Raw genomic sequence first — 23,844 nt, 5'->3', positions numbered from 1 at the left:
TAAATAAATAAATAAATACATAAATAAATCAAGGCTGGTTTTGGTGTTAAAATATGTTAAAATATGAGTTCTTGTGTTGAAGAACTGGTAGACGGAGCCTCAACACATTTTTATAACTTGTAAATGTTAGCTTGAGTTGACACACCATCTTAAAATGGCAAAGCTCACCCACTAAACATTGGACGTCTGATAGACGTGCAGATCATGTCTATATTGGGTCCGTCGGTCCATGACCAATTCTGGACATCTATTCGACGTCCAAACTAGGTCCACTATTTGGACATCCAACCATGACCCAACTTGGACGTCATATTGACGTTCAACATTTGACCTTTGAACTGGGTAATTTTTTTGGATGTCATTTGGACATCTTTGACAGGTGCAGGAAATTTACATGATTAATATTTAATATTTTTTTATTTACAAACATGATTAATACATATGAATACAGATTATTTATAATTATTTAAGATCATTTTCCCAAAACTCCAATTGATTGTCTCAGCAGCAGGTGATAACTGGAGACGCATACAAAGGTGTAATGCTGTAGCTCAAACAGTAGAGTCTTGGCGCTTGCAACACCAAGATCATGAGTTCGATTCCCAGGGAAAGCAAGAACTGATAGAAATGTAAATGTGCAATGCAATGTAAGTCACTTTGGATAAAATCGTCTGCAAAATGCATAAATGTAAATACATGGTACAGAAAACATGTCCTCCACCCTTTTGAAACATGGTTATAGAAGTTATAAAAACGATGTCTAAAATTAGTCTAAATTTGATGTTGAAAAGACGTCCACAAACGACCACATTTGGACTATGAATAACCCTTACAAGAAGGTCCCACGGACGTCCACATTAGACGTGCGGTAGACGTCGAAAAAAGACGTCGCATGGCGTTACAAAACAACACCTTCAGTGGACCGAAATTGGACGTCCAAAAATTACACAGAAAAGACGTCACTCCGACGTCACATTGCGCAGTGGGCATGGTCGAATCCTCAAAAAAATTATCTGTAAAACCTTTTTTTACTTTGCAAACTGTTTAACAGCTCAAGCACAACACACAGTCATCACACTCATTATTTAATACACTATTAAAAATACCACAATGAAAAAAAAATTGATATACCATAGTCAACTTCACTAATCGACAAGCCGACCATCCTGAAAACCCACAAACCTGCTGGTGTCAGACAGCACGTACACACACATTCTGATGTGGTAGCGGCCTGTGCGGTGATGTCACACTGGATGAGATGTAGTGTAGAGTATGTAGAAACAGATAGATAAGTGAGGGTACATCAGGGCCGTGTCAGCGCCTGCTGAAGCTTGTACTTAACCATGGTCTGAACCCTACCTCAGGCTGACAGGCAGGACTGATCCTGACACCATAATACTCAAATTAGATTTGAGAGGTGCTGAATGAAAATAACACTGACAACACTGGAGGGATGGAGTGGGGCCACAGATGTTGCACATGTATATGTACATGTCCATGTCCGACATACTAAATTTATACTGTTCTGAGAAATGCATAACTCAGAAAACCAAAATTTGCTTTCTGGGGAAGAAAAAAAACAAAACAATATAAAATCTCCCGCAAGCTTTTCAAATACATTTCAGTCATTACATAGTTTTGCTGAATCATGCCAGCTCACCAGTAGTCAATTGTTGACTGACTCATCAATAGTTAATTAGCCTGACGCTGCATTCTTAATTTGTATTTTGGTTTAGATGTAAAATGTACTTATAAGAAAGAATTATATTAAAAATAAATATATAAAATAGAAATAGAGAAATAACCAGAAAATAAAAAAAACACATGCACTCAGACACGTGTGCAAACACACACTCCTCTCCTCCTTTCCACCATATATCTAAAGAGAAACATAATACGGTGTGGCCCTTGCATAATACAAACCATAACTAAGTGTAGTGGACACTGAACTCAAACCATGCTTTAGAGCGGGACTGGAGTCTCTGGAGTGCACGCAAACACATTACAGCCTGAAGAGAAGCGGTCAGACAGTAACATGCAGGTTAATAGGTCAAACTCAAGGCTGACACTTGCCTCTTAGTGTGTGTGTGCGCTTTTCAGCTTGCTCTGGCTTTACTTTACTGCTATGTTCCAGTCTGCTGTGAATGATGGACTGGGCAGGCAGTCAGGGCAAGGCAAGAGAAAGGGAGATAGGAAGAGATGAACCTGGCAGGCACCTCGGTTCCCTCCCCTGCTCTCCGTCTGCCTGCTGTGTGTTAAAATATCTCTGTGCACATGTCTCCTCTTCCAGAGTCACTAGACATTACCTTATAAAAGAACCAGAGGGGAACGTACCACCTCTCTCTCTCTCTGTCGCTCTTTCTCTGTCTCTACCCTGATCATAGCCCAACCCTTGACTATATCTGGACTGCAAAATAATCACTTTAATCCTTTTTTTAGCAAACATATTTAAAAACATATTTTTCATTTTTAAGAACACATCTTAGATGTATGCTTAAAACTATTTTATTCTATTCTATTTTCCCCCAGTTGGCATTTCATTTTTAAGATCAATTGTTAGATTTATGCTTAAAATCATTATTTTATTTTATTATTTTTTACCCAATTTATGTTTGTTTTTAAGAACAATTGTTAGATTGTAATATAAATATTAGTAAATAAAATAAATAAAAAGGGATTAAAAAATATAAAGTAAAAATAAATATTCCCTGAAAAACGTTTTTTTTTTTTGTTCAAATAAATGTATAATTTAAAACTTTTAAAATAGATTTTTACTTGAAAATAATGAAAAATGCTGATTGAGAAAACTACATTTTGCAGTGTGTCACCCTCATAAAGCAGTGGCGTCTGTGTGTAGTGTGTACACAGACTCACATGACTCAACATCTCTGGCGGTCTGAATCCAGCCTCAACTCTGCTCTGTTTTTCCCAGGGGGGAGAGGAAGAGAGAGTGTGGGGATCGAGAGAAGAATGACGGTGTGGAGTGGGGGGCTCTGGAGCATTGCCCCGCGCTGGCTCAAATTTCCCGCTTGTCAAGCCTGATGGATTTGGCTAAAAATAAAAGAAGGTAGAGGCCCACGTCGGGCGGGCGGGCGGATGAATGAATGAATGAATGAATGAACTTAGCTGCAGCTTTACCCCCTACCTCATCCAAAAACAAAACAAAAAAACACTCCCCAATAACCCTCGGCGGCAACTCCTAGACCTTCCTCCCTCGCTTTCGAACAAAGATGTTCTGATGCCAAGCGTGGCTAAGAGAAGTGCATTCCAGAAACAAACGTCCCCCCTATTTCCCAAAGTCCAGACAGTGAGAAATCACCAGGGAGAGATAGAGAGAGACAAAAGGGACACAAAACACCCAAGAGCTGCACGAAGACTGGGGATTCCTCTGCTTTCATTAATGCCACCCCCTTTGAGCTACATGTACAAACATAAGGTTTATGCTGGACAAACTGCTGCATATTATACAGTAGGGGAGCTAGTTGTAGTCACAAAGGCTACAACTCACTAACAATAAAATAACAAAATACAAACATATATACACATGCATACACACTGCCATTCTAAAGTTTGGAGTTTGGGAAATTAATACAAGGACATTACATTTTATGCAATTTTAGATTTGTGTAATTTTAGATTATGTAATTTATTTATGTAAAAAAATCTTACTGCCTCCAAACACGAACTGTATTCCTTTTCAAGTGCAGTATAAAGTCAAGATTTTTATTCATTCTGTAGAGAAATCAATTTTCAAAAACTAACCCTATCCCGACACCCCACATGAATGGGGTAAGGCGGCGGGTGCATCATGGGAAAAATTACTTGGTACAAAAAAAAATAGGCCATTCCCAGAAACCAACTGGAACAAAAGAGACACGTGTGAAGGAAATAAAATAAAAGAGAGGAAGTGAGAAGGATTCAGTGTCACCTTTGTCAGGTCAGAGATTTATCTAATATCTAATTTATCTATTTATCTAATGAATGTCATCCCAAAATGCATTAGCTCATACCCTTGCAGGCATGAGAAAAGCATTCCCCAGCTATTTACCATATGTTTGAACAGCGTCTGAGCACTGCAAAGGTACTGTACTGTGCCATCTGTGACTGCAGCTGTGGTAAACACTCCATCCACTGCTGCAAAACATTTCTAGCATATATTCAACAGACCTGTTAAGTGCCACTGACCACTGTGTAATGTGTATACACAGAATATTGCCATGGCTGATATATTGTCCTATATTTGGTATTTTAAATAATTGGCATCGACTGATAAGTTTATCAGTCAATACGTTTCAGATTATTTGGACAGCAACAGGACTTTTACTTTGACAGCGCTAACAACGATTGCACCAGAGTGCAATCATCTTTGATTGATGATCTGTCATCTTTAAATCTTTGATTTCAAACTATGCTGCCATATTACCAGTTTACCGCTATATTATTATTTTTATATTTAGAATAAACTGGTCTTTATTTGACAAAATATGATTCCCAATGCACACAAACTTACCAGATTACCGAAAGCACAGTTGATTACAGTGTTTACTTCTTTTTATTCATGCTTTTAACGATTTCTTTATTTGCAATTAGTACTATAACAGGATTACAGAATCAAGTTGCTAAAGCATAAATCTGTTGTTTTTTTTTAAATCAATTTAATAAAAAAATGTTATATTGATTAATTATATCTAATATAGCAAATACAAATGTTGCAGCAACTGTTATAGGCTATTTATTTACTGGACAGTGTGATATTTTATGCATCTTATCTCGGCCAACAGCCACTCTGCTCTCCAATAAATCAGTATCACCATTGGCCATAGAAAAAATCCATATTGGTCAACGACTACTGACCATGGATATAGATTTTTCTTCTTCAGAAAGCATAATTGGATGAAAACATGAGAAAAGAACAGCACCTGGTTTCACCTGGCCTAATACCCAAGAGCACCCTGAAATATCTTCCCTTACCCAATCTCATGGTAGGAGGTGATACATGATACAGCAGGGTTAAAAATAACCTCTTTCGTTCTCTATGACCTTTCGCTCCGTGCTCTCCTTTCCGCCCGGAGCATCGGAGGAAGCCTCAACATGCAGCTCTTTGACACAGAGGAGTCTCCTCGAACCAAACACACACCCAGAACAGGAGATGGTGTCATAGCCCGTAGTTTCTCACGGGGCAGTAAGATGAACTCAGCGGCCGGTGTCACATGTGTGATTTATAAAAGAACCAAAGGAAATAGCTGAAAAGAAGCCATGCAAGCCAACACAAAATGGTAATTTACGTACTGAATGCCGTCAGTCACTTCCAAAGGTCTATCTGTCATATTAAAAAGCACACGAAACATCAACTAACCCCAAGGGTGCCACTGAATGATTCACTCTTTAGGATATGACGAAATGTTCACTTGCGCTCCTTTTTTGAAATCAATAGGCAATTTTCTGTCATTTAATCCTTGGAAACCCTTACCCACTGATTTCCCACATAACGTTTCCCCTCGCTGAATGGACGTAAACATCGCCAAGTTCCATGGCGTAAGTGCCAAAGCTCACTGAGAGCAAACGCTCCTCTGCGACTCGCCGAAAACAAACGAGCACGTGTTTAGAGAAATCTTAAAAACTTTGTTTTCATATTTGCGTTGATCCACTCGTTTACCAGAACTCAAAAACATTACATCACTGCGAGGCGGGAGCCCCCCGTGGCATCAGGACACTTCACTTGTGTGGTTTCATCAATCAGTGCTCTTTGAGAGAAACGAATGCATGAGAAAGAGGGAGAGACGTGAAAGCCATTTGTTTTCTTTGTTAGGCACAAGCGGAAGACTTGAATCAATAGCCGAGGCCTGTGAATCAAACTCTGGAGGTGGTCTGCTCACAAACAAGCCGTTCTGAGTCACACGTTTTAACAAGTCATTGCTCTAGGACATGGGAGAGAATGAGAAACACACCACTGTACGGTTCGGCCCTGATGCAGCTGTGCTGGGCATTTTAATCCATGACATTACAACACACTCAAATCACTCTTTCCTTTATGTTCTTTTTCCTCCATCCACTTCGTTGGCTGGTTTAATGTGAAACACATAAAGTCGTAACATGAGTTATGTTCCCCAGCTACATCACTTAAAGAGATAGTTCACCCAAAATTGAAAATTCAGTCATTTACTTGCGCTCATGTCAATACAAATGTTTTGACCATCAATGGGGTTCATGTTGTTTTGGACCCCATTGACTTCTATTACATGGAAGGACATTATAAATACTCTTTAAAATGTTTTGGAATGACGTAAATGATAACAACTTTGTTTTTTCAGTTGAATCATCCTTTTAAGAAAGCTGAGTGACAACGTCACTGAGTTTGCGACAGAGATAAGAGAGCGAAAAATAAAAACAAAAGCATTAAACGCCTGCTGCTTTTCCCTTCCACACAATCCAGTCATTCAAAGGCATTTCTGGTGCATGATGGGGGAAACTTCACCCACTCAGTTAGAGTTATAAGTGCATGCAACATGCCTCACTACGACACGAACAATGTCCTCTTTCACTGGCTTCACCCCATGCTGCACACGCAGAAAAGCACACTGGGAACGGGACAGATCGCTGCCTCACAGTTTGCACACACTCTGAGGATAGATACAGAAGATTGACGTATATATAGGATATACAGTAAACTTGCTGTGTCGGTTATTTGCAAATGACTAATTTATGAATATGCCAAAACAGTAGATCACATGAGATAACTTCAGATGTACAAAATCAATCAATGTGCTTTAAAGCCAACTTGTTTTTTTTTTATGTTATAGGCTGTTTGAAATACCCAACTATTTCCATATTTATTTAAAATATATTTACTGTTATTATTTTAAATAAAAGTAAATATAAATTTACACCAAGCTGATAACTTCAGGTGTAGTGCACTTGGAATAGAACTTTTTTTAACCAGATGGTTAATAAAGAGGATGGTATTTAAATCATATTGTAGTTACATTTTTAAGTTGTTTTTTAAGTTTTTCGAAACCGAAATTGTTCAATCGATCTAAAAAAAAAAAAGAGAGATTTAAATGTTTTGCCAAATCGCCCAGCCCTAATGCATATGTTTTTTTTCTTTTTTCTTTTTACCTTGTAATTTTTAATCAAAATGTGATAACTGGACTTCTCTCTGGTGACACATGCCAGTATTTGTCCCTGCAGGCTTGCAAGAAATGGCCACATATCAAAATCCAACAAGAACCGATGGGTAGAACCAAGTCCCCATCCTAAATTTTTTCTTTTTCAAAAATCCATTACACTCAGATATACAGTATGTCGCAATACAGAAGAAACAATATGTTGTTAACTCTGTTTCATCGTGACAAAGAAATGCTATGTCATAAAATGAATAGGAAATATTTTGAATTGTGGACTATTTCTAGTACACTATAAGAAGTAACTTTGTGACTGATTATGTGATTCTTTGCACAGACAATCGGATGTTCTTGTTTCCACTGACACTCAAGATGCTCTTTGGGTAATCTCAAATCATTCTGGAGAACATGATTATCATCAGGTTTGACACATACTTGTAAAGTGCATGCAGCTCCTGTCATTAAAGCAAAAGAGGGCCAAAGCAAATGCAAAGAAATTCTGAAACTTTTGAATCAAACTGTTATGCCGAATTTTGTATTAAATTTGAAAAATGCAGAAGTATTTTCACTATGCTGGTCTCAGACATTTGAATTTCCCTGTCATTACGATAGTCAGGTGTGGCATGGCTAACATTAAAAGCCTTTAGAGATCTGCATACGTTCTGCTCCTAAAACAAAAATCATTGTTTTGTGCTCTTCTGACCTGCAATGCACACAGAAATCTGATCTCACACTTTCTTTAACACAACAACAGAAAACGCTGAATAACCAGAAGCATCACCTATGTAGGTCTGTGAGTGAGTATAATGACCCTGAGACAAGTTTTCCTTTGTACTTTTTAATAGTTCACTAATGAAGATGGGACATGAAGCTTGACTTTACATACACATTAGGTGTATGTGAGACCGTTAACTCTAGGATTTTAGTCCCGTTTCAAAATGATCAAATTTTTCCCTCTCACAGCATGACAAGCCGCTCCACCGTATTAATAGTTCGACTGGAATGTATGACTGAACTTTCAGGGAAAGAAAGAAAGAAAGAAAGAAAGAAAAAAAATTGATCCAACAAGGTACTACAATGCATTCATAATTAGATTGAACCTTTTTTGCAGAAATTCACCAACAACGAAAGTTGTTTTACTACATCGAGTTAATATTACAGTCACTTTGTGGCTCGATATTTATTTATACGGTTGATATTTGCAGCACCTGGAGAGGAAACTGAAAAGGAAGCTTTATTTCCTTTGTAAGGCACTTTTAGAAATTGACGTCCACAAACTAGTGCAGAAAAGCAAAACTTTGAAAAAATCTTTTGTTTATTGGTACAGTTTCGCCCTCAAAGTGCCTTCTCCTCAAAATGGCAGACTTCCTAACTGAAACTAAACGCTTGATATGCAATTTTTTAATGGAGATATTTTGCAAGATGGTAGGTTGTTTCATTCAGCTCTACAAGAGGACCATTGGATATCTGTAGGGACGTTTGAGGACACGTCAAACATTTACCCGCCCCGCGACTGACCTGATACTCTACTGTGAACGTGATCCACTTCATTGATCTTTTGAGGCTGTTGGGTCTATACAAAATCTGATAATGTCTTAAGTCTTTCTGACTTTCAAATCACGTCCAACAAAACACAGCAATAACAATCCCAAACCTAGTGACACAGCCGGACAGAACAAGCCGCCCATTTTTTATGCATATGCATGAGGTGTAAAAGCAAAAACTCAAATTTGATCACTCACAGTGGTCTGTTCCATTGTTTGACTGCTCTGACAGGAGGTGACAGTGACAGCTCCGAGTGTTAGCATGCGCTGAGATGCTCCTGTGTGACTGTGGGATTGAGACGCATGCTGTGGTGCAGCGCCAGCAACAGTTCTCGGCTGGGTTTTTTCGGGTTCGACAGCACGGGCCTCCTAAGAGAGGAACGTCTCTCTGTGTGTGGAGTAAGCTCCACCTCTTTCACGCTTACACGCCCCTTGGACTTCATCAACTGTAAACCCCAGCCATACTTCCTTTCCTGTAATGAACAGTGCATTTCTTATTATCATACATGATATCTTTCTCAGATAAACACAACAACGAATGAGGCTTTACGTCTTATCAGGCAAAACAGACAGGTTTAGGTGCTTGCTCTAGATCCCGCTTGTTCTAAAAGAATGATGTCATGAACTTCGGCTGTGAAATATAGTTTACAAAGTGATCGCGTCATGTTTGAAAAGTGATCTACATCATTTGTAGTCTCAGAAACATTTGAAACTTAATTTGGCAGTCATTTGATTCTGTGTTGGAAACCTGTTAACCTACTAATGTATGCCAAACTACTTTTGGTACAGCTGACATTTTTTAAAGACTAAATATAAATATTAAAGTGGTTTATTTTACCTGCACATCACCATCTATGACATTAAATTGTGAAAAATGCATAATTCTAATATAATTAATTTGACCATTAATTATATTAGATTTGCATTTGCATTTGACTTTTTCTTTTCTGTCTTTCTTTAGGTTTAATTTAGGTATTACTAGAGGTTGTACTGAAGTTTAAAACTTCTAACTGTAAAATTGAAAAGCAAAATGTATACGATTTTCTGTAAAAAGTTTCAGCTTTCACAGTTGGTAAAAAATATATTCAATGGTAAAATAAACAATGTAATGGTTAAAGATAAGAAAATTATCTAAAGATAATGTTCTAATGTAAAAACCCCCCCCCCACATAATATGATTTAGAACAAATGATATAAAATGTATTTATTGAATAGAAAATCATTGAAAACATACAAAGAAAGAAATACATGTCATAATACTTTTTTTTTTCTTTTGGAACAAGCTTCATGGAAACATTTTTAAATGTTGAAAACCATGTGTCAGACAGGCTGAAATGTTACATCACCCCACATTTTTGGCTTTCTCTTTTTCCACTTCTTTTTTTGTTTACTTAGTAATTGCTGTAAGCATTTGCCTGTTGGCAAAGGTGGAGTCCTGTTCTGCAAGATATTCCCTGTCTATGTCTATATGAGAGGACAAAAAAACCGGACTAGTTATCTTCGGCTTCCGTACATCTGCATATATACGTTCCTCTACACTGCATCAAACTGCACAAATATTTCTGAATTAGAAAACCATGGCAACTTACACACCTGCATGCCAAAACAGAACGAAATACAGAAATTACTGAGAAAAATAACACAGAAAATAAAAAGTCTACAACAAATATAGGAAGATTAAAAATAAATGGCTTAATAACAAACAGAGGAAGATTAAAAATAACTTAATTTAAGATTCGCCATAAAAATGAGTTAGTTTCAGAATTAATATTTTTTACAGTTATTAATGTTGCTTTTTTGTTTGTTCTTTAAAATGATCAAATGATCTAAATAACAAAACTTTTTTAACAGCCATTTGAAAAAAATCCAACCAACACACACACACACACACATATAAAATAACATTTAATACTTATTATTATTATTTTATTATATGTATATTTTATTAAATGTGATTTAATACTTATTATTTAATAACATTATATAAAATAACATTTAATACTTTTTATTATATATATATATATATATATATATATATATATATATATATATATATATATATTTTTTTTTTTTTTATTATTATTATTATTATTATTATTATTTTTATTATATATAGATTCACAGATTTTTTATTTATTTATTCCATATTAAAAACTTTTCTAAGCATATGGCTATGTATAAATAATGTCCACAAAGTAAAATATAGCACACAATAACACTCAGAGCAATCTAAAACACTACTAACCAGTGAGTCTTTGACTATTAGAGGCTTCTGCATGTTTTCTTTCAAGACACTCATCATTGGAATGGCCAGGTCTTGGACTCATTGACCCCTGCCACTTCAACCTGTTGACTGTAAGTTAAGGTCGCAACTATTGACAGCAGCACAGAGCTGCAGTCGCATAAATCTGTCCGTACCTGAAGCTACCTGATAAATAGAGCTCGACTCTGACCGGCGTGCGTGCAGAGAGAAATCCATTTATGGATAAATGCATTCTTAACAGCAGTATACATGCGTGTATGTACAGAACATTCAAAGCTTTTGAGGTCTGTGGTCGTGACCATTGCATTCTCGGGTTAAGAACCTGTAACTCTGTCCTGCGCAAACTCACGTCAAGCTTCCCACCTCAGGCAAGGCAGCATTCTATACATCAAACTCAACTATATGACGGGGCGAACTCAAATACCACGTCTAATCTTTTCCACTCTGCATAGCGGGGTGAAACATCATTTCCTTTCACCTCAGGCTTTTCCTTACGCTGTTGTTTACCACTGCAACATTCGGCAAAAAGTTGTGTTTTGTGTGTACGGTATGTGCGTTCCTGTATTTTTTCTGTCGTAAATGATGTACTGTTGTTATCGTTCTCCCTTAAGACACCGCGAAAACATCTCTACACCAATAAAGACAGAACAAAGAAAAGCTGTCTCGTTCTGCAAGCCACACTGCAAGAGCTCAACCAATGAGAGGATTCTGCCAGGCAGCGTAAAGCCACCACCGGTGCACGGTGTTGATTTGGTAAAAACACGACCGATTTACTGTACATTTGAGACAGGAAGTGGTCACGCCACCCCTGCTGCTCCACTCCCACCTCTTACCCCTCCCCCTCACCACCTGTGCGAGTCTCACAGGATGCACGCACATTTACACACCTCCAGCTGCACAAAGAGTAAAACCACATATCATGCTTGTTTTTATTCATTCACACCTCAGTGCCCCACAAATCATCAATTTACTACAGAAAACGTAAAACGCCTCTCAGACAATAAACTGTTGTTTTGAAGGTTAAGTTAACAGTCAGTCAACGATGCATATTGAAATCATAATGGTGACAAAAATAATGAAATTGTAAAACAGAGGACAGTAAGCGTGGTCCGCAAGTTGTCTAGCTGAAAAAAATAAAATAAAAATAAAATGTTAACACTTTACAATAAGGTTTCATTAGTTAACATGAACTAAGAATGAACAATACTTCTACAGCACTTATTAATCTTAGTTAATGTTAATTTCAACAGTTACTAATATTTTATTCAAATTAAAAGTTGTATTTGTTAACTTTAGTTAATGTACTGTGAACTAACATGAGCAAACAATGAACGACTGTATTTTTTATTAACAAGCATTAATAAATACAGTAACAAATGTATTGCTCATTGTTAGTTCATATTAATTAATGCATTAACTAATGTTAATAAGACCTTATTGTAAAGTGTTAACAAAAATAGATCTAAATGAATTATTAAATATTAAAACACTTAATAATAATAATAATTAAAAGTTTAAATCCTTTAATATTAATGATTTTTGAATCTACTTTATTATTCATTTATAAAAATTATAATTATAAAGATTGTAAAAATACAGTTATTTATATTATACAAAAAAAATATTACTAATAAAGATTTATACCAAGTTATTAATCTAAATATTATTTTAAAAAACATTAATCAGATTAATCAATGAATGATGCTGAGTTAATTGTTAACATAAATGTATGATACAATATTTGTTTAAAAAAGTAACTGGCTGTTATATGTCATGGTTTGAACTTTGCCAGCTAGTAAACATCCCTTCATTTAGGTTCATTATCTAAAAGTATCAGTCTGAAAAAAATTAAAAAAAATAATGAAAAAAAAAAACAATAAAAAAAAAAGCTGGTCACCCCCCAGATCACCCTTTTTTAAACCTTCGAAGCAGTTAGTGTAAAGTAATAAATCCAACAAACTTTCATTTTTAATATTTTAACTTTTCTTTCTTTTTTTCACACATACGCACGCACACACAAACATGAAATTAGAAATTGTGTTAAAACCTCTAAAGTTACCAAACACAGCGAGCAAAGATTTACAACTTGAGGTTAATACATCCATCACTCCTCTAGAGTGTTAAACATCACTGACTTGTTTGCGCTGACCATGCTGAAAGATTATTATTTATTCATGATTATTCATACAAGCGTTCATCATTTGCAGATGTTTCCAATAGACCGCTGTGTAAAACAACCTCCACACACACAATGGGAATGTTTTGTTCTTCGCTCTGAAGTGCAAAGCAATACAAATAAATCCGTCTGGGAGGAATTCTGACCTTTGCCAGAGCCGACGTTCCCTCTGAGTGCAGTCCGCCTGCTGAGTCGCTCTGGCAAACGGAAAACAACTCGCCACACAGGGGTCACCCCTACTGCCCTCCCTCACTCCAGCTCTGATTCTCCTTTTACTTGCTGTCTCTCTCTAAAACAATGATCTCACCCACTTACCAGGAATCCGCTGATTGTTTAAATACCTTCCACTCTTGTGGACTCAAGTCACTTTTTCCCATCCAGAAGAAAAAAAAAGAAAAAAAATGGCAGAGGGGGAAAGAAAATGACCTTGGCAGGAAGTTCAGTATCTAGCATGCCTGAGACACAGTTCATTCAGGCTCTTAGCCGACACTGTTTGAAATTACTGCTGTCCCATACAGCAATCCAATACGAAGTAATGGAGAAAAAGTAAGAGGGAACGAGGGGGAGAAAGAGGTCAAAAAACATTTTTCTGCAAGTTAGGGTTGGCTGAAAATCTAAGGAATTCGAAAATTAAGTTGCCAAGGTGAAGGAACCGTCTCTTTTGTTTTTTTCAATCTAGCAAAAGCATTTCTCTGACGAGGTTTTGACAGCATAGCTGTGGTATGTTCACCTGGGATAAGCCTCGACAGAGCATCCAATGACGCAGGGAAGCGGAGAAAAAACATCTACACTTCTGTAAATCTGACTTCTGCTGGCACGGGTACCCAGACGGACATTTCTCTTAAACTTTTAATCATTCGCATAAACGTACACGGTCCGGGTGTGTAAATCTGGCATGAAACATTTATAGCAGCATTTCACATTACCCCTGGAATGCTCTATTTTTCATATATGCTAAAATACGCAGGAAAGCATTTGATACCGTCATCCTGACAGATGGGGGAAAGAGTAACAACAAAACACATTTTCCAGGCTGGGAGGCACTAGTGTGTGTGCGTGTGTGTATATGCATGTGCTTTAGTAAGTTTTGTGGTATAGTGTGTAGGTTTAGGTTATATTTAGACTGAGCATCAATATTGACACAGCACAATGCATATGACTCATCCGTCCCAACACAGGCCAGTGACACCCCTGCCCTCCCTCACAGGTTTCCTTAGTCCTATTGTGGTGTGAAACCATTTTAATTTGTGTGGGTGTGTTAGTATGTATGGATGGATGTGTGTATGTATATATATATACACTGTGCGTGTATGTAATTGCCTGAGGCTATGCCTGGCCCACATTCACTGCAGCACTTGGACCGGCTGTTTGCATGGCAGTAAAGACACTCCTGCCTGCTTCACTCGGGTCACTGATTGCCGGTTTGTCATTTCTGGAGAGAGTAGCGCTGAAGTGGTAGCGCTTAAGGCTTCAGAGCAGCCAAGCATTGATAAGGTGTCCAGGAGAATTCTGCAGACAGCAGCACATCAGCGCATAAATAATGCTGGGACAGTTAAGAGAGTGAGAAAGAGAGGGAGAGTTGCAGACAGAGATCCAGTGACACTACATATATGCTGCTTTCCAGTTCCCATGGTGCCTACAACTGTACACTTATCCCTCCATATACTGGACACAGGATAAGTTAACTTGGCGTTCATTTGGAATACTCTGCAATGTTAAATATTATGCAAAAAACATACTTTTAAATACATAATACAAATACACTATCGTTAAAAAAATTGGATTCAGTAAGATTTAAAAAGTAAAATTAATGCTATTTATTATTAATTCAATTAAACTAAATAATACTATTATTCCACAAGGATGTATTAAATTGATCAAAAGAGAGATTAAAAACTTACACTATTATATATATATATATATATATAGTAAAAATGCGGTTATTTTGAACTTTCTATTTATTTAACAAAAACAATATCATGGTTACACAACTGTTTTTAACATTGATAACAATAAGAAATGTTTCTTGAGCAAATTAAAATATATTCAAATAGAAAACAGTTGTGTTCAATTGTAATAATATTTCCCAATATTACTGGGTTTTTTTTATTTATAATAATAAATGCAGCCTTGGTGTACATTCATACATACATATAAAATCTGTGTTTAAATATAAATGTAAACATACATTTAATATTTACAATTAAATGTAAATATAAATTCTCAATATTATAGGCTACATATATGTGCTAAAATAATATATAATATTTAAATTAACATAATTTGTCAGTCATTACAAATGACTGTGTGAAAAGATTTGTTTAATTATTAATACGCATGTGTCATTGTAACAGTCGCGCCGCTTATTTCCACAAACAGTTTTGTAAAAAGCACATCTGAGATACATCAAACTTACAAAAAAAAACACCCTCAACTCCTTTTCACCACATTTATTTTAGTACTCGGGTGGTGTGCAAAAACTGGCGGGTAATGTTCCCTCTTCACCTCCTGTTAAGTCATGATGCGATAGATGTCGACTTGTTCAATATATGCCTGGTTGCTGTCTTTATTACTGATCATACATGCTTCCAATGATCTGGAATCTTTGAAGGCTACCAGTTGGACCTAACTGCTCTAATGATAGTGAGCCACCTGTTGGACCGCTCTATTCTATTGTTAGCAAGTCAGCACAGCGTAAGCTGTACTGTACATTGAGATAAGACAGAAAAAACTGAGTCAGCCTTACTTGGATCTATAGTTTCTATTGGTTAAACTCCCACTCTAAGAGGAATGCAGAGGAGATAAGGAGAGGAGAGAGATGTCTGGCACATGGGAAATGTGAGAATGAATGAGTTGCAGACTGCAGAGTAAAGAACAGCTACATGAATGAGTCTGCAAAGTGCAGTGAAAGTCTGAAAGATGGAAAACAGTGTGATATAGTGGTCTGTAGTTCTCCAATTGCAGTGCACATGTGACACAGCAGCTGCAGGCATGGATATTCTGACAGGAATGACAGATCTAAATTTAACCACAGAACACACACACACACAGGACAAATCATCCACAGAAATCTCCAAGAGATGCACTTAGCTTTATACTTGTATAGGTTGTTTTGTGCAATACAAAATCAGTACTTCTTTAAATAAATGTGAGGGTGCAAGTTTAAGTACAAAACGGGTTCAAATCACAACCTAAAATACATATTTATATGGAAATAAGTCTCTTATGCTCACTGAAAACACAGTAAAAACAGTAATATTGTGAAATATAATTATAACTTATTTTAATATCTTTCAGTGTCACTGATCCTTCAGAAATCACTATAATATGCTTGTTTGGTACTTAATATTTTTAAGGAAACGTGTATTTTATTGATACATATTATTCAGGATTTTTTGATAAACAAATCTTTTTTTTTTTAAACCAAGTCAGTGATCACCATGTTCATGGGAAAAAAAAATTAAACCGGTTTGAAGAGACATAAGAATGGGTAGATGAACACATTCAGACATTCAGTTTAAAGCAAATAATCTGCTGAAGGAAGGTGTGACTCATGATAACTGCCACAGCGTTTTAAAGGCTTTTCTTTGCCTAGAATAATTGCCAATTCATTTTTAAAGATGAAAATGATATGGAAGATGCATTTAAACCTTCTTGGCTCAAAAAATTCTGGCCAGGATGGAGTACAAATTTTGATTAGAAATATTATTAAACATGTACTTTACATAAAGAATCTAAAACTTGCAGGGCAACGTGCTCAAATGGTGAAACCAAACTTGTCGTAAATTGAAACTGAACAGTTTCACAATGCTGAAGAACTTTGCGGTTTCAATACCTGCCAAAGAAACAGCAAAACTAACAAATGACTGCAAATGATGTTCTCCTAAATGAGAGTGACAGCTGAGTAAACTATGATACTTATCAGCTTGATCTACAAAAAAAAAAACACACATGAAACTGCCCCTCGCTGTTACTCAGACAGGTACGGCTAGTTTTAATTTTTCTTAGACAAAATTAGAATGGCAGTAAAATCGCTTCTACACTCCTACACGGAGTTCATAATGACTTGGATCTAAATTTAAGATAAACTGACAAATTATGACAAATGTTATTAAGTCTTAGAACAACTTGCACTACCATTTATATAAGTTTGGGATCAGTAAGATTTTTTTAATACTTTGCTACTTATGCTCACCAAGGCTGCATTTATTTAATCAAAAATACAGAAAATACAGTAATACTGTGAAATATTACAATTTAAAATAGTTTTTTTTATTTTAAAATATTTTGTAATTTATTCCTGTGAAGACTTTTACTCCAGTCTTCAGTGTCACATGATCCTTCAGAAATCATTCTAATATGATGATTTGCTGCTCAAGACACATTTCTTATTATTAGCAATGTTAAAAACAGTTGTGCTGCTTAATATTTTTGTTAAAACTGCGATACATTTATTTCAGGATTTGTTGATGAATAGAAAGAACAGCATTTATTTGAAACAGAAATCTATTGTAAATATACTTTCACTTTTGATCGTTTTAATGCTTGCTAAGGTAAAGTATAAATTTGATGTTTTGAATGATAAAAAAAAACCAGTAACACTTTAGTTTAGGGTCTAATGTGAACTAGTTGCTTATTAGCATGTATATTGCAGCATGTTTATTAGTACTTATAAAGCACATATAAATGCCATATTCTACATCCCTTAATCCTATCCAATACCTAAACTAAACAACTACCTTACTAACTATTAATAAGCAGTAATTAGGAGTTTACTGAGGCAAAAGTCGTACTTAATAATTAGTTAATAGTGAGAATTGGCCCCTAAACTGAAGTGTGACCAAAAAATCTTACTAAAACCCTAAAGTTTTAAAAAGGTACATTGACAATCTCCATCTAACTGATAATCAATGAGATAGAGAGCAGAATTGGAGAGGTTTACTATGTGCGAGATGGGCTGACAGTATCAAAACAGAAGCTGCGCTCCAGAAAATCCTACAGACACGTCATCCATTAATAACTACACACATAAATCCCTCGATTCAGCATAAAAACAGAACTCCCGCAAAGAAGGAGTTTAAAAAGCAATAATCCAAACGTGGCGGTAATTGTGTTAATTCAGCGCTCCGAGTGGAATTCTCTTTCTGCCCGCTGCTGTGGGCCGGAGAGACTGTTGACTGTTACGGAATTCCTGGTGTGGATTTTATGGGCTTCCATTGAGTCGAACGCTTCCACTATTCCACCCATAAACTTCCTGCTCGTTCGCGCTTGTTGTTTTTAACTGGAGCTGAATTCAGGCCAGATGTGGAGCAGCCTGTCAATCTTTTCATTTATAAGTTTATTTGTATGTAAGAGCATTGGATGACAAGATGGGCAAGTGGATGCCAAAGTGCACAGACAAAATGACTTACAATCTGAATGAGGTAACAGCGCACAGGCACGGCAATCCCAAAAATCCTAGAGCAAAATGGTCCAGTCAGGATTTGGCCTGTGGTAACAGCCAGTGAGATTTGCCTTGGCAAAAACACTGATGAGGGCAAACACAGAGAGATTCCTTCTACTGTCTGTGGGATTGTGTGCCATTATAGACACACTGCACAGTGACTGATGATGCCAATCACTCACTGCCACCCAAAATGCCATGCGAGAACAGAAAAAAAGTCTCGTCTGAACTTAAATGGCTCAGCTTGCTCTCTCGCTCTCTTTTTTTTCTTTTTCTCCTTCTCAAAGGCTGGAACTCGGTCAAACATGCCTTAGTGCTGACGTGGGACGGCTATGGGAACATGTTTTCATACCCAAGGCTCTTACTCTCTGCGAAGAGCTTTACTGGTGGGCTTATTCAAACAGGCGGGAGAGAAGAAATGCTAAAACTTGTAAAAACTCAAATGTACCAGAACACTGCTTTTTCAAGTACTATGATGCATGAGTGTTTAAAATACACTTAATCCAATAACAATCATTAGGCATTAATGAGGTCGACGTAAAATATCCATTTATTTTCCTACTCCAGTTATTCAATGCCATCCGTAAACTCAACCAAAATGGGATAGGCTCTTTAGAAGATTTATTGTTAAACCTGTCAGTTTATGAATCATCAGCATGAGAACGCCTGGACAAAAAAAAAAAAAAAAACCCAACATTGCTGTTAAACTGATCTTGAATGGAGTATATTCAGTCATGTTCTTTAAAGAAAGAATAAAATCACAAGAATACATTACAAATAATACAGATCATTAATTTAGGGAATTTGCATTTGATGAATAATTCATTCTAATTCTAAATATCTAATGAGTTGTGAGCAAAGCAAAATTAGCAAATCATGAGAGAATGACTTGCAGAGAAAACAAACGGAGGGTGGATTTATATCAGAAATGGAGGGGGATCTTAATAAAGCTATTAACTGCACTGCAGACTCATCCTCCCTGAGAATATGATTTTATTATGAGTGCTGACAGTGGCCTTTCTTTCCCTATAAGAAAATATCTGATCAAATTGAACAAGATAGCTTGGCATAGGAGGAGTTTTATGTATAGTACTTTAAAACAGGGGTTTTCAAACTTTAGGAGACTCCGAGGGGGTTGAAAGGGAGTACTTGGGGTCCATGGAAAAGTTTAGGGGAGAAAAAAACTGTAAAAAATGCAAAAATAATAATACAGAGAGAAAATAAACAAATTAAAATGCATTAAAATACATCAAAATAAAAAGATATTAAAATAATAATAAATTGATTTAATAAATAAATAAATAAATAAATGTGCAGTATTTTTAGTAGACAAAAAAATAAAAACTGTGTAAAAGACCCTAAATATTTCCCATATATTATTTTCCCCTTATATACATTTTTCACAATATAAATGGGGGCTTTATGTATGAAAATATATACAATAGCTGCCTTTTAAAATGACACAAGGATGATCATATTTAGGGGGTCTGTGGAATCTAAAAAAACGAAAAACCCTACTTTAAAAGAGAGCACAATTACTTTTGTTTAGGGGAAAAATCTAATAAACTGATTATTATTATTATTATACAGTTCAGGTAAATTACCTTAAACCAGACCTATAGCACAACACAAAAATGTGTAACAATTATTAAGATTATATTCAGTTTGCATCATTTACTTGTACTCAAAACCCATAGGACTACTTTCCGTGGAACACAAAAGGAGTTAGGCAGAATGACAGCTTTAGTCACCATTCACTTTCAGTGCATGATGCAAAAAGATGCAATGTTAGTGAACAGTGACTGAGGCTGTCATTGCCCAACATCTCCTTTGTGTTCCAAGGAAGGAAGAAAGTTGGACAGGGTTGGAATAAATGATGACAGAATGCTCATTATTTGAAAAATAAATAAATAAATAAAACTAGCCTATCTCTTTAAGGCATCTGCTGATGGCAAATGTAGCCTATCTGTGTGATCTCCATCAGGGAGACAATGCTTCATATCTACAACACGAGATTATGCACGTGTTTCTATACATTCAAATCGATTTACAAACCTAAAATCATATTGATTTTTTTATTTAAAATAAGACAATATACGGTGGGTTTTGTTGGTTTGCTACAGTCTGTCTTAAAGGCTTATAACAGAAGGGGGAGGGCGCAAGTGTAAACAGTTTTATAAAAGGGACAAGTGTAAAAAGAAGCAATGCATGAATAGGCTATTAGGACAGTGTGAAATTAATTTAACATTCAAAACTATGTAAAATTACTTAACGATACGTTGGCGGTTGACCAATTCAGTCTGTGGGCAAATGAAAAATATCCTGGACGATTCAATAGCGCCGCAGACAAAGGAATGCACGCGCAGCTCAAACTGCTGCATCACCTCATTTCAAATGCCTTCATTACATTGATTCATTCAGACGCTTGTCAACTCACTTACTGAATAACCGGGAATTAATTAATTAAATGAACTGAATCATGTCTAAAAGAAAAATATATAGGTCTGTATATTTATATTCACATATAGCCTACATTATTATTGTCCAGGAGTCCCACCACATAATCATCCTTCCGGTTCATGCCTATTATTATTATTATTGAGTGGCTTTTTGTGTCCATGTGTGGGAATTAGTGATTTAAACCTGCGAATAAAACCGCCAAGTCATTCATAACAACTTAACCAATTCACATAAAATAAAAATCTATTTTACAGATATTTTTCTGCAATAGCAGAAAAGAGTAATTATCACATCGCATTCCCGAATGCGCGCTCGCGCTTATTACATCCACCTCTGCCGGTGTCCGTTAAATTAGTCATATTATTCAAGGCGGAACATAACGTGATAATGCGAAACACCTGCATCATAGAGTGAGTTCGTTGAGTTTGTTCATCATCATTGAGGGAAGACCGGAGATCCAGCATTCCAGCGTGCGCGCGCTGAAAACGCTCCCTCGTTCCTTTAAATGGTAGTCGAGACGTTTGCATTGGTTGCTGAACCAAATAAGGCTCGCCGTCCCTTACACAGCAAATATGCTGCTGGTTTTATGGGGATTAATCAGAGTGTGTAATGCAATGGCTGTGGTTTACATCAGAGATGTGCAGAACAAAGACAGCTTGCTTCCCATTTTTACAACCCACTGCAGTAAGCACATTTCCCAACCAGCCGTGTTTTTTAGCCGATTGCTCTTTGAAACAGAGATGAGCTGATATATGCAGCGCCTGCTCTCTAGATTAAACCCTCGTGTGTAATTCTGATAATAATAGATAAATAATCATCATAATCATGTTAAGAATATTAAACGTTTCGACATTTATTAAACTACTGCGATAAAAAAAAACAAAAAAAAAAAACACTTTAATTCTCAACTCCTCCATTCATGGGAAGGAAAGGAGGCGGGAATCTACACCGGGGGTCTCCGTCGTTGTTATGATCGGTCAAGGCCGAGTGACAACTTCTTTTCTTTAAGCGAAAACAAGCCATGCCTGACCCCTCCTCCTCCCCACGGGATCGCAGTGCATCCCACTACTAGCAAACACACTCAAACTATTGTCACTGCTGCACAACAGGATGTGGTAACTACGTTAAAACGGGAGTGTGTTTTCAGCTGAAGTAAACCCTGGCAGGCATGCGGTCTAGCTTTTTCCCTTTCTGTGATATTTGCCTGTATAGCGTGAAACAAAGCCTCCAAGTACTGTGAAACAGCCCACTCAAAAACACAAGTTTGCCTCTCCGTTTCCATTTACGACAGATGAACCACATGTAACGCACAGGAGGCATGGATAAAAACATAATAATAATCATGCAACTCACCTTCAGCCTAGTTTTTTTTTTCCTTGTGATGCAGCCCTTTTGTCCGTTTAGCAATTTTTTTCCTCTCACATGATGACTTCCTTGCAGACTCCTAAAGTCCCCGGGCTGCAGGGAGATCACGTTTTTGCGGTGCACTCTTACAATAATTATTTTTCTTTAAGGGGAAAAAAAAAATCACGTTTATGGTTGTAAAAGTGTTTATAAAAACGCGTGTGTGTAAATGTGTGTGTGTGGTGATCTCTGCAGCGTGCGGCTCCGTCTCCTCTGTTTGTTACACTCGAATGAAACGCCTACTCTCAATCGCTACATTGTTGACATTCGCGCACTGACGTCATCCCAGCCCTCATTCACAACAGCGCTGCGCTGCGCATTGCGTTGCTGCCTCCAGTGGCAAGGCACTTTACTCCAAATATGTGCGCTGCCGCGGTTCGCGAATTAGAGTAGCGGGGGAAAGCGATGTGTGTTCCGACGCCAATTTCACGAGTACAGGCTGGTCCCAGACGAGGACTGGGACCCACGTCTTGAGAGACTTTCATATAGAATACATACAGACTGAAACTGACATGCGGTAGGCAACATAATTTTGTGCCATGCTTTTATTGTGTTTTCTATTTTTGTAATAGCCCTATCAAAAAAGTTTATTCAAAAAAAATGGTTGTATATATATATATATATATATATATATATATATATATACACACACACACACACACACTTAAAATTATTTTTGAAAGATTTTTTTTAAATTATTTTAAAAGGGGGTAAACTTAACTACAGCTACATGTTTTATTTTACTATGCAAAAAAAAAAGAAAAAAAGCTCACAGGAAAAAGCATACATTAACTATTATTAATATTTCATTGGTTTTCTCTTGTTTTTGCATGCGTTTATAATTTATTATTATGACAGCCCAAAAATTATGTCAGTACAATTTGACATATTTCATTGTGTTACAAATAAAACAACTGACTCTAAGCACAACTATACAATATGCTTACAAAATCAAATTTATTTATTATAATTTGAATAAAGGGTGAAGTCAGTTTGCCGAACATCACTCTAGGTCACTACTATGTTATGACTTTCAAATTAGTCTATTAAATACATTTTTATTTGTTTTACTTTTGTTAGATTTGTTTTTACAAGTGAATATTTTTCAGTGTTTATTTTTGAAAGTCAATTAAAATATAGGCACATGTATCTTCAAGTGTTGGTAAAAAAAAAGAAAAAAGAAAAAAAAGGTGAATATTTCCACTGTTATTGTCTTAAATAAATAAAGTAACAAAACAATTCAGGCAAAGCAAATAATACATTTATAAGACAAAGCAAATGTGACAACTTGCCCTGTCCTGATATTCATAAAAAATGCTCCTGTCCTGTGAAGTTCAACCTTTCAGTTAAAATCTACCTTCATTAGTTGACTCTTGAATTAATTTATGCCAGTGTGATTTCATTGTGTTATTTGTATTGCAAAAAATATGAAA

The 23,844-nt window shown here is 36.3% G+C and overlaps 1 protein-coding gene across 2 annotated transcripts in view; it reads right to left on the bottom strand.

Annotated features, from left to right (window-relative positions):
- The window catches only part of bach2b (BTB and CNC homology 1, basic leucine zipper transcription factor 2b), a 96,339-nt gene extending 73,677 nt beyond the window's left edge, over positions 1-22,662 (bottom strand). Inside the window, exons 1-2 of one of the 2 annotated variants that reach the window (XM_084091057.1) lie at positions 22,361-22,662; positions 8,864-9,138 (exon numbers count right to left, since the gene is read on the bottom strand). In XM_084091057.1, coding sequence (XP_083947183.1) covers positions 8,864-8,929 — 66 coding nt within the window. In that variant the 5' untranslated portion in view covers positions 8,930-9,138; positions 22,361-22,662. The remainder of the gene's footprint in view (positions 1-8,863; positions 9,139-22,360) is intronic. The other variant, XM_084091059.1, reaches the window with a different exon arrangement.
- Between the last annotated feature and the right edge of the window lie 1,182 nt (positions 22,663-23,844).

Source organism: Abramis brama, assembly GCF_963993115.1.
Source record: "Abramis brama genome assembly, chromosome: 18".
Lineage (NCBI taxonomy): Eukaryota > Metazoa > Chordata > Actinopteri > Cypriniformes > Leuciscidae > Abramis > Abramis brama.
Note: the sequence above shows the minus strand (reverse complement) of the source record. Positions and strands in the feature narration are given on the sequence as shown.